Source organism: Serinus canaria, chromosome 1 (assembly GCF_022539315.1).
Source record: "Serinus canaria isolate serCan28SL12 chromosome 1, serCan2020, whole genome shotgun sequence".
Taxonomy (NCBI): Eukaryota; Metazoa; Chordata; class Aves; order Passeriformes; family Fringillidae; genus Serinus; species Serinus canaria.
Window position 1 is genome coordinate 24,608,977 of NC_066313.1, and position 14,275 is coordinate 24,623,251.

The window sequence follows — 14,275 nt, forward strand, 5'->3', positions numbered from 1 at the left end:
CCATCTGAAACACCTGTGGGCTAAGTGCTGTCACTTCTAGATGTGTGCCTCATTGACAATCCCACTTCCTTTGAAACACTGCCTGGGCAAATGGCACAGCTGTATAGGAAAGCTGATTTATTATTACTTGTCTGGGATATTTCAGCTCCAACTTTTATGTTTAGGTCTATTCTGTAATTGCCTGTTTATTTCAACAGAACACAACATCCCAGCCAGTTCCAGACATTCCCTCCTGCCAAGGCCTGTGGCTTCAGAGTCCATTCTGGAGATAATGAGCTCCCCATAGATCTTGTCTCTTTCTGTAGTGCAATCACACATACGCAGCCCATAGAACAGGATGTGCCTGGAACAAGGAGTGAATGGCACAGTAATGCTGAACACCTGGAATCTTGTCTCAACTCTGTCACAGACTTTCTGATTTTCCATTATCCGGAATTTTGAGGTCTCATTTGCACTTCTGCAAACTTCATATAATTACTGTCAATTTGAATTTGTCAGCAGTTAGTAACTTGTACAGTTTTAGGTTCAATGCCTGAAGCTGCAGGTATTAATGGTTACAATGTGCAGAAACCAGTCAGGCATGTAACACATGAAGAGTGCCAAACTCCTGGGACTGTCCCATGGCTGGTTTGAGTGGATGCTGCAGAACTGTCTCACATGCCTGTGGTAGTCCTGGGACTTTGTACAACATTCCTGGGGTTTGTAGCACAATTCTTTGCATTTTTCTTTTGAAAGCTGTCAGCACTGGAAAGAGACTTGGCCACGGTAGAAGGAAGGGCACTGGCGAACATGCTTGATTTTCTGTCCAAAGAGCTGGTGAGGCTTCAAGAGGAACAGAAGATCCATGCTTTGCTCATGCTGGCTGAGAGGCAGAGGAGGATGCGGGAAGCTGAGGAGAGCGGACGGCGGCAGCTGGAGGAGAGCCGGCGGCACGAGGAAGATGAGCTTTTCAGACAGGCAAGAGAGGGACACTGCTGAGACTGTAGGCAGTTTGTAGGAGCTGCCTCCTTGTGGGAAGGTCCAGATGGATGGGAGCTGCTTCAGCGCTGATTTTGGTGATGGCTAGTTCTAAAATAGAGGGGGAAAGCTTGGTGAGAGCGGGTGATTCCTTCCTGAGAGAATCATGCCCATTAAACTAATGATGATCTGAATACCCCTACAGGCAGTCCTGTTAGGCCTGTCATGAATGGGTGTAGGTTTCTAAATTTCTCCAGTAAACACCTATGGAGAACAGATGTACCTAGATCATCTCTAGGGATAGTGTTTTGTCAGCACTTGTTCTGCCCAGCAGAACTGGTATGTGCTTTTCCAGGAAGGATGCCTTTTAGCAAGGGTTTGGAAAGATTTTGCCCCTCCCTCCCCTGGCCCAAGTGGACTGCAAATAACAAGAGGTACAACACTTATTTTGAAGTAACAACAATAGATAAAATTACCTTGAAATCAAGCAAAAAACCCCCCTGAATTTGCATATTCCATAACTATTCTATAGTCCTGTTCCTATTTCCTAGCTCTTGACTGCATGAAGCATATTTCTCCCTGTTGAAAGACGTGAGTGGGAGTCTAATTGACTAAAACAATAATTTTCAAACCTTGTGGGAGGTGGTTAATACCAAAAGGGGCTGGCATCATGTTTATTTTTTTTTAATTTTAGCTTCTCATCTTTTATGTATTTCTGAGTGTTAAGCAGGTAAGGCCAAGGTGCCATAAGCTTATGCCCTGCAGATTAGCAGATGGAAAACACCCATTTCTAGAATCTCAGTTCTACAACCATTATAAAGAAACCATTAATTTTATCTTGGTTTTTGACTGACTTGATGGAAGGTTCTCATTCAGGGTTTGCTTGAATGAAAGCTGATTTATTTACTGAAGTCAATATCCATGATTATTACTTGGCAATTGTTGCTCAGGGGACCGTGAGAACTGAGAGAGCAACTGCCATTGCATTCACAGGACTAACCTGCTGCACCAGAATTGGATCTGTGAATTGGTTTTCTTTCACCTGCGCTTGTTCAATCAGTTCTCAGAAAGAATTACTATAAAATGATTTTTTACAGAAAGCATCTCTGAAAACAAATCTCAGGTTGGCCTGCCTGCAACAAGAGTCTTGTGAAAATCTGTTGTTCACGCTTCTCTCAAAATCTTCCACTATGTTCCTGGCACAGCAGTAGGCAGAGGAACAATATCTTGGTGTTTTGTTCTAGGTGGTGGATGTTCAGGACAGAACTATTGACACCTACTTGGAAGATGTTATCCTGAGTAGCATGGAGAGGACAGCTGAAAAGCAAGCCAGGGAAGAGATTCAGAAAAGGGCTGTAGAAATCAATGACATTGCTTACGAACTGGAGAGTCGGTAGGTTATTAAACAGCACGTGAGGGGCTGTTCACAGCAGTTTAGAACCTGCCTGACCATGTGCATCTGTGGCTGTGTGTATCATCCAAGCCATGGGAAGGGCAGAGCATTGCTGCTCGTATTCGCTTCATTAATGTGGCTGCTGTATGGGAACCACGCTGCTCCTACCTGCTGCACACATATAAATCCGTCAGAGCCTTATTTCCATACAGCGTGTGCCAGGTTCCCTTTGCAAATCACTTGTGTGATCTGTGAATCACCCTTTTTAGATTTCTCCACACCAGTGTGAGGCTGTGACTGAGCTTTAAGTGAATCTGGGAACTGCCTAAAGCAATACCCATTCATACCGATCTTTTCATTTATTTACACTACTACAGAAAATCCATTTGAAAGAGATCCTAAAAGATACAGCTATACACAGCCTTTCATTCTGGGGTGGCTGTTCTTTAAGGAACTGCCAATTTCCATGGAGGTCACTCATATTGATGGCTGCCTGACGAGGCACTTTGAGTAAAGTAAGTTGTTGAGAACACCCCAGTCTGTGTTTGGCTGGGGCATCAGCAGTGAATACTTCTTAGGACCTGCCAAACCCCCGGTTCAGTTTCTATGCTCTTTTTTTGGTATTGAGCCATAAAAATCCCAATGACACAGTGACTCTCCTATGGCGGAGCAGCTGTGTATTTTGTATCTAGATGAATACAAGCAGAACGTTGGAATCCTTGGGGGAGTGAAGCGTAGATAATGCATGCAGCCCCTGAGCCAACTGGGAACCCCCCAAACACTGGCATGGAAAAGAGCATGGGGGCCAGCCAAGTGCAGAGTCACAAAAGGGAAGAATTTAGCAAACTCAGCAATGGACCAAAGACTAAATTGACAAAGACACAAAGCCTCAGCGATATCTGTGCCTAACTCTGTCATCAGAGGGAACTGAGCTTTTCAGTACCTTTGAGGACAAGGAATGTAAGGTGATCCTGCTTTCCAGTGTGCTGTTGTACACACTGGCAGTGCCAAGGGGAGCAGTCGCACTGTCACCTGTTCATAGGATAAAGGGAGACCCAGCTGACAACTGCTGCCATGACAATACATTCCCTTGGAAAGAGTAAGGATATTTACATGGGAGACCTGTTTTTGCAGAGGTGGTCTGGAGAGAAAATTAAAATACTAATACCACTGTGCATCTGTCCTGTAGTCGAACTCGCCTGCAGTCAGAAGAGATTGTAGCAGAGCTGGTTTATAATTTCCTGATCCCAGAAGCTGAGAAAAACTTCATGAGAGAAAGAGGTAAGGAGTCCAGTAACTTTATTTTCTTTGTGAACTGTTTCACTTTCCTTACTCTAGCTCCCTGAAAGGAATGATGCAGCCAAGAGTTGTCTCAGTTCCCTGAGATTCCTTTTTGGTACTCTGCAGGTAGAAAGTTAAACTCTTTCACCCTTTTTTCTCCAGTTTCTCATGAGCTTTAGTCTTTTTAAATGGTGACTGAAATTCAGACCTGCTGTAAGATGTGACCCGTGCTTTTGCCAAGAAAGTTTGCATCAAATAATCGTTGAGGTGCCTTCCATCTTGCCTTTCTTCTTGCTTGCTATGATAAATTTGGTTTTTCTGCAACAATAAAACTGCCTGAAAAGAAGCAGCCCATTGCACGTTCAGAAACAAACTGGCAAAAATCTTTAAGTAGCACAGCTGTGAATTGGGTTATTATATGGCAATTTCTAAAACTGCAGAAGACTTTAACAAGCAAATTACTTAAATATATGTCATATATGGGAGGAATGCTTTCCTATGCTTCCCTCTCCTTCTCAGTGGGCTGAGAGTAAGAGGTGATAAAGTTCTGAGGTTGACTGTAGTGGCATCATGTTGTAAGGAGATAACCTTGCAGTTGTAAAGGATGTTTCTGTTAAACAAAAATGGAATAGCATCTGTCAAAGTACAGAGGGAAATAATGTGTATTACATTAATGATGTCATGAGTAAGTGGCTGTTCCTAACTGGGATGTTTCCACTGACCAACACAGGTGGTGAATATGACCTAAGCAAGGCAACTGCATCACAATAGAGCTTGAAGGGGTCCTTGCTGCAGTGCACTTCTCTGCCTTGAGAACAAAGGCACTTAGTTCATTGCCTCTTGTATTGCTTTGTGAATGAGAACACAAGCCCTGAGTATGCATTTTGTGGTCTCTGAATTGTGCAAACTTTCTTCTTCCTGGCTTGTGTATTGCCACAAGAACAGGACCTGTTCTGCAGCTGGCATTTCTGCACAAGCTTAAATCAGCTCCCTTCACTCCAGCACTGCTTCTGCCTGCCTTCCAGAGCAGGTGATGTAATGGTAGTCAGTGAAGGCTGCAGCTCAGGCACACAGGTTAGCCTGTCTCAGAAAGAAGAGCAGAAAGAAGATCTGGAAATGGCTTAGGATTCTGGACATGGTGAGGACATATATCAAGGCTCAAAACATATACTGGGCTTAAATGCAACAGTAGCTAATGAACAAAGCACCTCAGATGCACTCTCAAACAACAGAAGAAAAAAAATCTTCAGAATCTGTGATAGCTACAGTGAGTTTGCCTGGAAAGCAGAGCTAGATCCATTTAAAAATTAAAGTGGATGCTGGTGGAATAGTGCAGCAGACAATTAAGTAAGAGAGCTCCTTCTAATGTGATCAGAAGAAATTTGTCACAATATTCTTGTGACAGCAGAAATCAAATGTCAGGGAGAGACCTGGCTCATACTCTCTTCTGCTATTCCTGCGTGGGGTGGAGGGGGCTCCATTCACTTAAGACAGTTGAATTCTACCTGGTGTACACTCTGATGAACACACCCTGCTATAACCCTCCAGAGTGATACTTTCAGGGAAGCAGAATCATTAACTATTCCATGGAAATCCAAAGGCAACAGTATCAAAGAATGGCATTAGATCTCATAAACACAATAGTGTATTGCATTTCTGTGGTGGCTTTTAAAGCCTTCCTTACAGTGAGCTAAATTTTTCATTATGAAACTGTGTTTTAGCAACCTGGCCCATGCTTGAGCATTCACCTTCCTTGAAACTATCAGGAAGTGATCTCAGAGCGCAGTTATCTGACCTGTCAAAGGAGCAAATCCATTTGTAGAACAAAGATTTGAGGGCTGCAGGTTCAGTCTTTGCCTACACTTTAGCTGTTTTGCCATTACCTAGTTTGGGATTTTTTTCCCTCCTCATTTTGTTGAATTTTGATGCATAAAAGCAGGGATTATCCAATGCTGGCTCACCCTGAAAAACCTCTGCACCTCGATTCTGAACCCTACCTCAGTGGAAGTAGAAGTCACTGTGCTGATATGAAAAACCTCTCTTGGAAAAGGACAGTCACCCACCAATTTCAGCACGCTGTCCTTTAGATGGAATTTAGTGTGGATGGAGAAAGGGACTGCAGCAATTCCAGGGGAGTATTCCCAGTATAGTTGATGCAGTTGATACAAACATGATTGAAGCCAAAATGCCTTGGGGTAGAGAAACCTCTCCTGGGAATGAGGGCTGGCTGGTAAAGGTCAGCTTTTCAAATGCAGTGAGATCCAGTTGCATTCATTGTTGACAAATTGGACCTGGGAGATGGATAAACATAAACAGGGTGGGTTGGTAACGCTGAGTGACTGAGACAGGGACAGCAGAACTGTGTGCCAGCATCCAGGACACCAGTGCTTCAGATTCACAGTCTAAGTGCAGCTCAGCCTTGGAACAGGCCAAAGTAAGTCTTGGACTTCTGTAGGGAAGTGACAGGACAAAGGACAGCCATCCCTTGTTCCTGCATCATTCCTCACACCCTCTGTAAGGCGCATAGTACTTCAGTCCCCGTGACTGAAATAGAGAGGGAAAGGGCCAACAAAGAATAGTGAAGAGCAATAAGGAGAGCTGTAGGGTGAACACTTAGGCTTGGCTAATTATTTCCCAGGAGATGGGTTGGAAATACATACAAATGACTTTGGATGAAAGGAGGCAATCCTGCAGTAGCTGAGGAGAGGTGATAAGGTAGGCAGGTGACTTCATGTGTCAGCTGTGGCTCCGAGTCTTACTTTGAACTCAGTAAGAGTTTCTCAGTGCAGGTCATATCCTGGCACAGGAGATGGCAGATTTCAGCTGGATTCTTCCAGAGGCTTGCTGCAATTAACAGACACTGAAGGAGAAGTTATTTTAAAGCCTGATGATATGTCCTGGCCTGTTGTTCCCAAAGTTGGAAAGGAGAACACTTAGGCTGTGCTTCCCACTGTGGGGGCCAGTCCTTCAAGTGAAATGCAAAGTTGGTTGCTGCTATTAGGTGGCAGTAGAACGCTTTCAGCCAAAGTTGGAAGGGCATGATTTTTTTCCTGAGACAGACTTTTCCACAGCTGCAGGATTGCTAAAAGCTACTCCTCCCTTCTCCCCTACAGAGAACACTTTGCTGTACATTTCCAAATAAAAGCCTTACCTCTTTTTATGCACAGTGAGGCAGTCCCAAAGAAAACACATCTACGCTGCTCATCAGATCATCCACGGGCGCACAGAGAGGGCTCTGGCTAATCTGGCACTGCATCAGGAGACATCTGCCACCAGGAGAGAGGAGGATTCTCCTGCTGGGACAGCCAGCACAGCTCTGAGTGGGACAGCTGCTGGACCAAGTGCAGCTGACAGCACTCCCCCTGCCACAGTTGAACGTGAACCTGGACAAGGCTTCCACAAGGATCCTTAGGCTTCCACAAGGATCCCACAGCTTCCTAGGACAGAAGATGAGTGAGGTGGGTTTCCCTTCCCCCCTATGATTTGAGTTTGGAGCATGCTGAGGGAAAGGGAAGCACATTGTTTTTACTTTTTCAGGGCACCCTGAACAGAAAACTCTCTCTCTCTCCCTTGGGTGTCCCTCCTGCTGCCTGCCAGCAGTGTTGTCCTGAAATCATTCTGTATACATTTTGGTGTGGCAGCTCCCTCCACTCCTTCCCCAACTTGCTTTGGATTTCATTAGCTAATTTTTCTGTTCTGATTATTTAGAGAAGCTTGAGTGAGAAAGCAGTGTTAGCATTCCTTGTTTGTTTTCCTGGCACAGACCAATAAAAATCTGCACCTGGGCTTTTGGTGGTATTTCCTTGTTTCAATAACATTAAATGAAAAATACTCCATAAGTGGGAAATTTGGAGTTGAGACCATCCACAGACAAGCCTGTCCCACTGATTTCCTTAGTGGTTTAAGGCCCAGGGGCTTCCTGCATTAGCACTGCTATTAATAAAGCACAGGAGCTGAACAAAACCAGCCAGATTTTGCATCGTCTTTTCACATCATTAGTCCTTGAAGAAAGAAAAGGTGCCCCTGACCTCAGCAGGGTGGTTTCTGACAAGCAGGCAGTGTCTGGCACAAACCTAGGTGATAGCAGGATGACACGGGTGTGGCAGGGCCGATGCATTTTCCAGAAGTGTTCCTCTTCGGGCTGAAGTGTTCCTGCTTCTTGCTTTTATCACTGCAAAGAGCAGTTCTGGAAAGAATCTGATTTTGCTTGGAACAGTGTTAGTCCCTCTGGCTCTCCAGCTCCGAGGGCTGCACAGAAAGGATGCTGGCTTTGCTGTGTGCTGGCTTTGCCGTGTTTGCAGGCACGGGGCTGCTCCAGCTCCAGATGTCGGGAAGCAGCGGGCTCGAACAGGCGCAGTGCATCTGTCACAGAGCTCAAGGCTTACTCAGTTCTCCAGCACTCACGTGTCAGAATTCCCGAGGGCTGTGGCCTTAGCGCATCAAGGGACATTTACAGCGAGCACCGCATTTTGGAGGGGCGGGCACAGCCACAGCACCACACCCAAAATGCTCCTTCACTGATGGCTGCAGCTTACACAGCCAACAGCAGTACTGGCCCTCGGTGCCACTGTGGTAACAGGCTGATCCCTCCCCGCTGCCATCATTTCTCCCTGTGGATCACCTTTTCCTTGTGCTGGGTCTGTAAAGCTCAGGTGTGGTTTGGCTAATCCCAGCCAAAGTGCCTCTCCTATATAACACAAACCAGCAGCTGGTCAAAAATGATGCTTATTAATGCATTCCTGTAAAAATTCTGCATTGGGTCTTTGTTTTGTGGGATAGGCTGGGGAAGGGTGCAGGAAAAGAAAATTACAGGGAGGGAAGAGGGAGGAGAAAGGAGTCTGGATACCTCTGTATTCTACTGGGGAGTAAATAACAGCTGGAGAGAGGAAGAAGAGCTGTACCAAACCACTGCTGGTCTCCAGGTCGCTGAACCAGGGGCACCAGGGGACTGCTGGGGTCAGGCAGCCTCTGGAAACGCTGCAACATCTGGAAGGAGTCAGAGAGGGGTGACCAGTTTTGGTTAGGACTCTGTGAGGATGGTCCCATCAGGGACTGGGGATTTGGAGCAATTCTCATGGCATTTGTAGCTAGTCAGTGAAAGGGAAGGCTGGAAATACAAAAATACAGAACAAAACACTCTCCACAGTGTGGGAGGAGAAGCTGTGCAGGCATCAGCTCTGTAGCCTCAGGCCACCTTGGACAAATTTAGCTTGGGTAAGAGGAGGGGGGATAACATGAATCACAAGATCCAGTGTAATAGGAGAGACATGGAAAACTTGATGCAGCAGAACAGCGGAACAGGAAGACCCATCCATTGAGGCATTTGCTGTATGTCTGAAGATGGTCTGTCAAAATAAACGTCCTGCATGTGGCTCATTGTACAACTTGATGTGGTTTTAGAAAGATAAGTATTCCAACAGGTGTGGGAATGGTCAGAGGTTGCAGCACTTTGGTCTTCTGTAGGGACACGGCTCTGCATGACAACGAAGGGGCAGGGGACTCCAGATGCTGTGCACAGGCTGAGCTATAAATGTCTCAGCTTCTATTATGATTTAAAGGACACCATCAGGGTAAAGCAGTCTTTTCCACATGATATTGCCTTGCATGTAAACTGAAGGCCACTGCAGGATTCCTGCAGGAAACTCTCCTATAGAAACTGCTTTCAATTGTCATGTGAGGTTTTTTTCTCAAGCTTTACAGAATGTACTTTGAGAAAGAAAATGAGCACAGTGAGAGGGAATTGGGATCATAAATCAACAGCATAAGAATGCACCATTCCCTCTCCTAGCAGGAGACAGAACAACCCTGGGGAGGAGCCCATACCCGAAACAAACACAGCAGATGCCTCCAGGGCTGCACCAATACAGTGCAAACACAGGGAAAATTCAGCTTGTCCCTTTTCTTTCACCAGCTGCCCACAAGGAGGGAGCCTGGCTGTGCTGCTCTCCTGGCTCCTGTCTCCTGGCAGGTGAGGGAGACAAGGCTGAGCCAAACAGGCCTCGGGGGTCACTGTGCCCTGAGAATGGTGAAAAATTGGTCTCTGCAGTAAATGAATGAATGCAAATTGTTCCAGGGCTTCCTGGCTGATACGGCTCTGCTGGTGTGGGAGGAGAAAATCCAGTTCAGCAAAAAAGACTTGGGGTCCTTCTTTACTGGAAATGCAGTGTCTGCATTTCTGTCAACAGAAAGCCACGCCAAACCCACACTCGCCCGTCTCTCCTGCCTCCCTTAAAAGCAGTATGACCATCACAAAAGGTGCAGCCACAGACCTGGGTGTGGTGCTGTTAAAAGAGTTTCTGCCACTTTCTGAGCACAGCAGTTCCCTCTGCTCCTGGTCTTGCAAGTGTGCAGGATCTGTCTGGTACTTCATTGGGCTCAATTCAGCCCTCACACCATTTGTTTTTTAGGAGAGTGGGATTAACCCTACAAGTGTGGTCCTCACATGCTCAAGGCTTTCAACAAGGCCTAATTGCATTATTGCTATCTCCTCCATGTCCTGTTTCCCTGCCTTCACCAAAGTCCTGCTCATGCAACTTTTCCTGTGTTGTAATGATTGGTGAATCAGTATTGTGCTGGCATCCAGCCTCCTCACCACAGTGCCCTCCTGTGTCGGGCCTGGGCTTGGATAGGGAGCTGTTGTTTCCTGTGCCTGCCTTCCACCCCACCAGAGAGGCAGGAATTGGTTTGAACACCTGCCAAAACTGCCAACTCCCCGAGACAGAATGTATACACCTGGATTAGTAAATTCACTTTTCCTGGGACCACCCTGGACCAAGGCTCCCACCTCTCCTCCCAGGCACTGCCTGGAGCAGAACTGGCAAGGAAAGCATCTCAGCAGACATCTGTTTGCCTGAGACAGAAAACAGCAGCAGGCCGAGGGGAAGGGTGTACGCTGAAACCCGTGGAGCAGGGCAGCTCCAGCTCTCTGCTCTGATCCTATCATTCATTCCTCTCATTCCTCCTTTTCTCCCACACGCTGCATCAACCCCACACAACTTTTCCTCCACTTCTGGCTGGAGTCAAGGCCACTTCTCTTGGCCTCCTCCCATGTGCCACATCCCAATCCTTCAAGTAGCACTTGGAAGTGATGTCCTACTGTCCTTTCCTTCCTGCAGGGCTGCTTACCTGTATCCACATGCACTCAGCTCAGCACACCCTCCCCAATGGACCAGAGAGCTGTGGCTGCTCCAACACCCACTGTTGCAGTTGCCCACTGCTCTACAGCGGTTTGGACCCCTGCAGAGCCCGGCCAGATGAGATTTATCCCCTCTCATTCCCCCATGGCAGCCTGCACTCCTGGCTATTCTGGAGCTCCTCAGTCAGTGCTGGGGATGTTGGTCCTTGTCCTCAGGGAGTGGCTGGGGGAGCGTGCGGTGCCCCTGCGGTGCCAATTGCAGTGAGATGAAGGTGGTAGAGACTTGAAAGCTGCATTTGCTGCTCTCTCCATGGGTTGCTGCAGGATTGATCCTAAGAATCTCCCTTTTGTTTGTTACTGAGCCAGTAACAGCCTCTTACAATCACCCCGTTGGTTCCTTACCTGTTGAATTGAAGCCTCTCTCTGCCTGCCAACGTAATTTTTCTGCCTCTGGCCAAATGCAAACCATTTTTTTATTGCTGTGCGGCCCTAAATCTGTTGTCTCCAGCAGAAACAGCTTCCATTGACCAACCTCTTCCTAGGCCTGGTGCTGTGAAACAAAAATCTTAAAAGAGGTGTAAAGGATGAGATGGTCCAAAGGATCCGCAGCTGGGCAGTCCCTTTTCCTAAGACTGCTAACTTATGGCAGCATTCCAAACAATATCAATGATCTTGAGTAAAAACACTCTCAAATCACCTGGGTTTTTCCAGTAAGCACCATCTTCCTCCTGAGCACTCTGGGCTGGCAACGGATTTGGTTACAGGAATGAGCTGCAGAAGGGAGGAGGAGGGCACGGCTGCTGTTATGCCAGAGGGAACAATCATAGAATTTTTTAGGATTTAGAGGATCTCTAAAGTCACCATGTCCAACCATTAATCCAGCACTGCCAGTCCACCACTAAACCATGTCCCCAAGTGCCACATCTTTTAAGTATCTCCAGGGACAGTGGGTGACTTTCCCTGGGCATCCTGCTCCAGGGCTTGACAACCCTTTCCATGAAGAATTTTTTTTCCTAAAATCCAATGTAAACCTTTCCTGATGGAACTTGGGGTTGTTTCCTCCTGTCCTCTCCCTTGTTACCTGGGAGCAAAGACCAACCCCCACCTGGCTGCAGCCTGCCCTTGGGGAGTGGTGGAGGGTGCTAAGGGGATCTGCTGAGAGCGGTGGGAATGCCCTTTGCTTCCTCTCAAGCTCCTGTGCTGCTCCCAGCACACACCTGGCCCTGCCTCGCTCCTGCAGCCCCCGTGTCCCTCTCACAGCACCTGCCACACACCTGTCCCTCTGTCAGCAGCAGGTGTCTGGACCCTGTGACTGCTCAGTCCTTGGAGGTGAGTTAAAGCACAGGGAGGTCAGGACAATGAACAGTCCTGCTCCAACTCCTGCCTTCTACCAGTTTTTAGAAATTTTGCTTAGGGGAAAAAAAAAACAGGCAAAAAGCCCAAACCCTTCAATCTCTCTGCTTAGCAATCCATTTCATTCTCAGTTCCTGGGCCTGCCACCATACACAGGGCCTGTGGCTCCTCAGCTGGGACGGGCGCTTGTGCTCTGCCAGGCAGCTCTGCCTGGGGACAGGGCTTGTTTGCCCACAGCCAGAGTTTCTCACTCAGCAGCAAGTGAGGGGGCTCTGCAGTCGGCCCTGGGCTGGGGCACACTGCCCCACTGCAGCTCTCGGGGCACAGCACCCCGCTCAGAAATGCTCTGCTGCAGCCCCACAAGCTTCCACAAGAGAAGAGGCTGTTCATTCCCCGCCTGTCCTGGAGGATGCAGCCTTACCTCTGGAGTTTGTGAGCAGAGGGGTGATGCAGAGAATTCCTGGAAGAGAAGGCTTTAACTCCACTGACTGCATGGGACACTACCCAGCTGCATGCAGACTCAGGGAGCCATAGCATACACCAAGAAATATCTGTGCTAGGGCATCAGGAATTAGCTGGGTGTGCAGCAAGATCCAGGGCTGCATTCCTGTACTGGCCCAAGGCAGGTGTTTGCTGTGAAGTCCAGTTCTCCCTTACAGCCCTGAGCACTCACTCGTACTCTCACCTGAGATGAGCTCCAGCAGGAGTTTGTTTTGGGGGTCTGGTCTCTGCTCCAAAGTCCCGCATTGTACAACACTCACACCCAGACAGAGCCTGGATTTCCTGCTGTGCCCTGTGGGGCATTGACACCTACACATTTTTCCTTTCCTAGCAGAGCTTGGATTTGGCAGCAGTCAGGTCTTGCAGCCTTTGTGCTCAGCTGGTTTAGCAAGGCCAGTCCTTTGCCAGGAACACCACCCTTCAAGATTAGCAAGGGACTACAGGACAAGGGCCCAGCCAAGCCCTTCCCGAAGCCCAGGGAGGGAAGTGAGGTTCCAGGCTGGCTGCTGAGGCTGTGTACCATCTGCTGGGCTCGCCGTCTCCAAGCAACTGGACGTGGTGCCTCAGACAAACTGCAGTGCTCTTCTCTCCCCTCTGCAGTTTGTGGCCGCTTCCCTCCTCCTTCTTCTTTGTGGCTCTTCTTCTTGCACAGAAAGTGACTTGGACCTTCCCACCAGGAGCCCAAAAGCTGCCACCTTCCAGATAACAAATGGTGCCACAGCCTTGACACTGACTTTTAATTCCAACGCAGATGGCTGGCAGCTCTCTCAATAAAGACAAAGCACATCAGTGGAGCAGGCTCTGGTAGTGCATTCAGCTTGGTGCTGCTTTACTCTCGGATTAGCATTTTAAATCATCCCAAAGCATTGGTGACCGACAGCTAAGTGGATTTGACCCTGGTTTGCAGATGGGTCTCAAAAAGTGTTTTCCCACAAGAGTGACAGAACAATATTCTCTGGAAGGTTATGCAAGGACTGGCTCTTGATACTAAGGTGTTACATCTTTTCAAAGGGTGGTTGGAATATAAACAGTCCCACTGGCAATGCTTGCAGGAGTTACAATGGGAGGGCGAGCTGGATAAACTGGACAGCTGCAGCCTCCATGCAGAAGGATGAGTGCAATCCTCAGGTAAGGAGACAGGCAGCAGCTACCAGATGCTCTCCAGTGCCTTCACTGACACTGGGGAGAGCCCTGGGGAACCACTGGCTGCTTTTGGTACTACAGCTTAAGGAGGGTGTTAAAAACAACTGTGGAGAAGATAAAATTGGAAACATCACAAAGATATGAAGGAATTGAAGATCCCCTTCCAGTCAGCTTAGCAAGAAGTTATGAGGTGCTTGAGCTCTGTTCATTTAGCTCTGACATTCAGAAGAGAGACCTGAGACTGCAGCTGAGAGTTTCCATGCAAAGACAATGCAGAGAGGTGAGGGAAGGTCAGAAGAGGCAGGAGGTCCCAGTGCATGTCCATCCAGAGAAGTGCCCAAGGATGACTGACCACCGCCCCAAATCACCAGGGATTGTGATGAGCTCCCACCAGAGGCAAGCTTTAAATAGATAAACTCACCCAGAGAGGTGCTGCAATTTCAGCAGCAATGCATTTGCACGTGTAAGTGGCCACTGCCAGACTGGCTGAGGAGAGCAGTCCCAGTCTCAGC

At 47.8% G+C, this 14,275-nt stretch overlaps 1 protein-coding gene across 3 annotated transcripts in view; it reads left to right on the plus strand.

The window, feature by feature from the left end:
* Positions 1-7,417, plus strand: part of CFAP91 (cilia and flagella associated protein 91) — a 30,688-nt gene extending 23,271 nt beyond the window's left edge. For all 3 annotated transcript variants that reach the window (XM_009102588.4, XM_050979761.1, XM_050979766.1), the window contains 4 exons: positions 736-957; positions 2,202-2,350; positions 3,540-3,631; positions 6,799-7,417. In XM_009102588.4, the coding sequence (XP_009100836.3) occupies positions 736-957; positions 2,202-2,350; positions 3,540-3,631; positions 6,799-7,043 (708 nt within the window). In that variant the 3' untranslated portion in view covers positions 7,044-7,417. The remainder of the gene's footprint in view (positions 1-735; positions 958-2,201; positions 2,351-3,539; positions 3,632-6,798) is intronic.
* Positions 7,418-14,275: the final 6,858 nt, after the last annotated feature.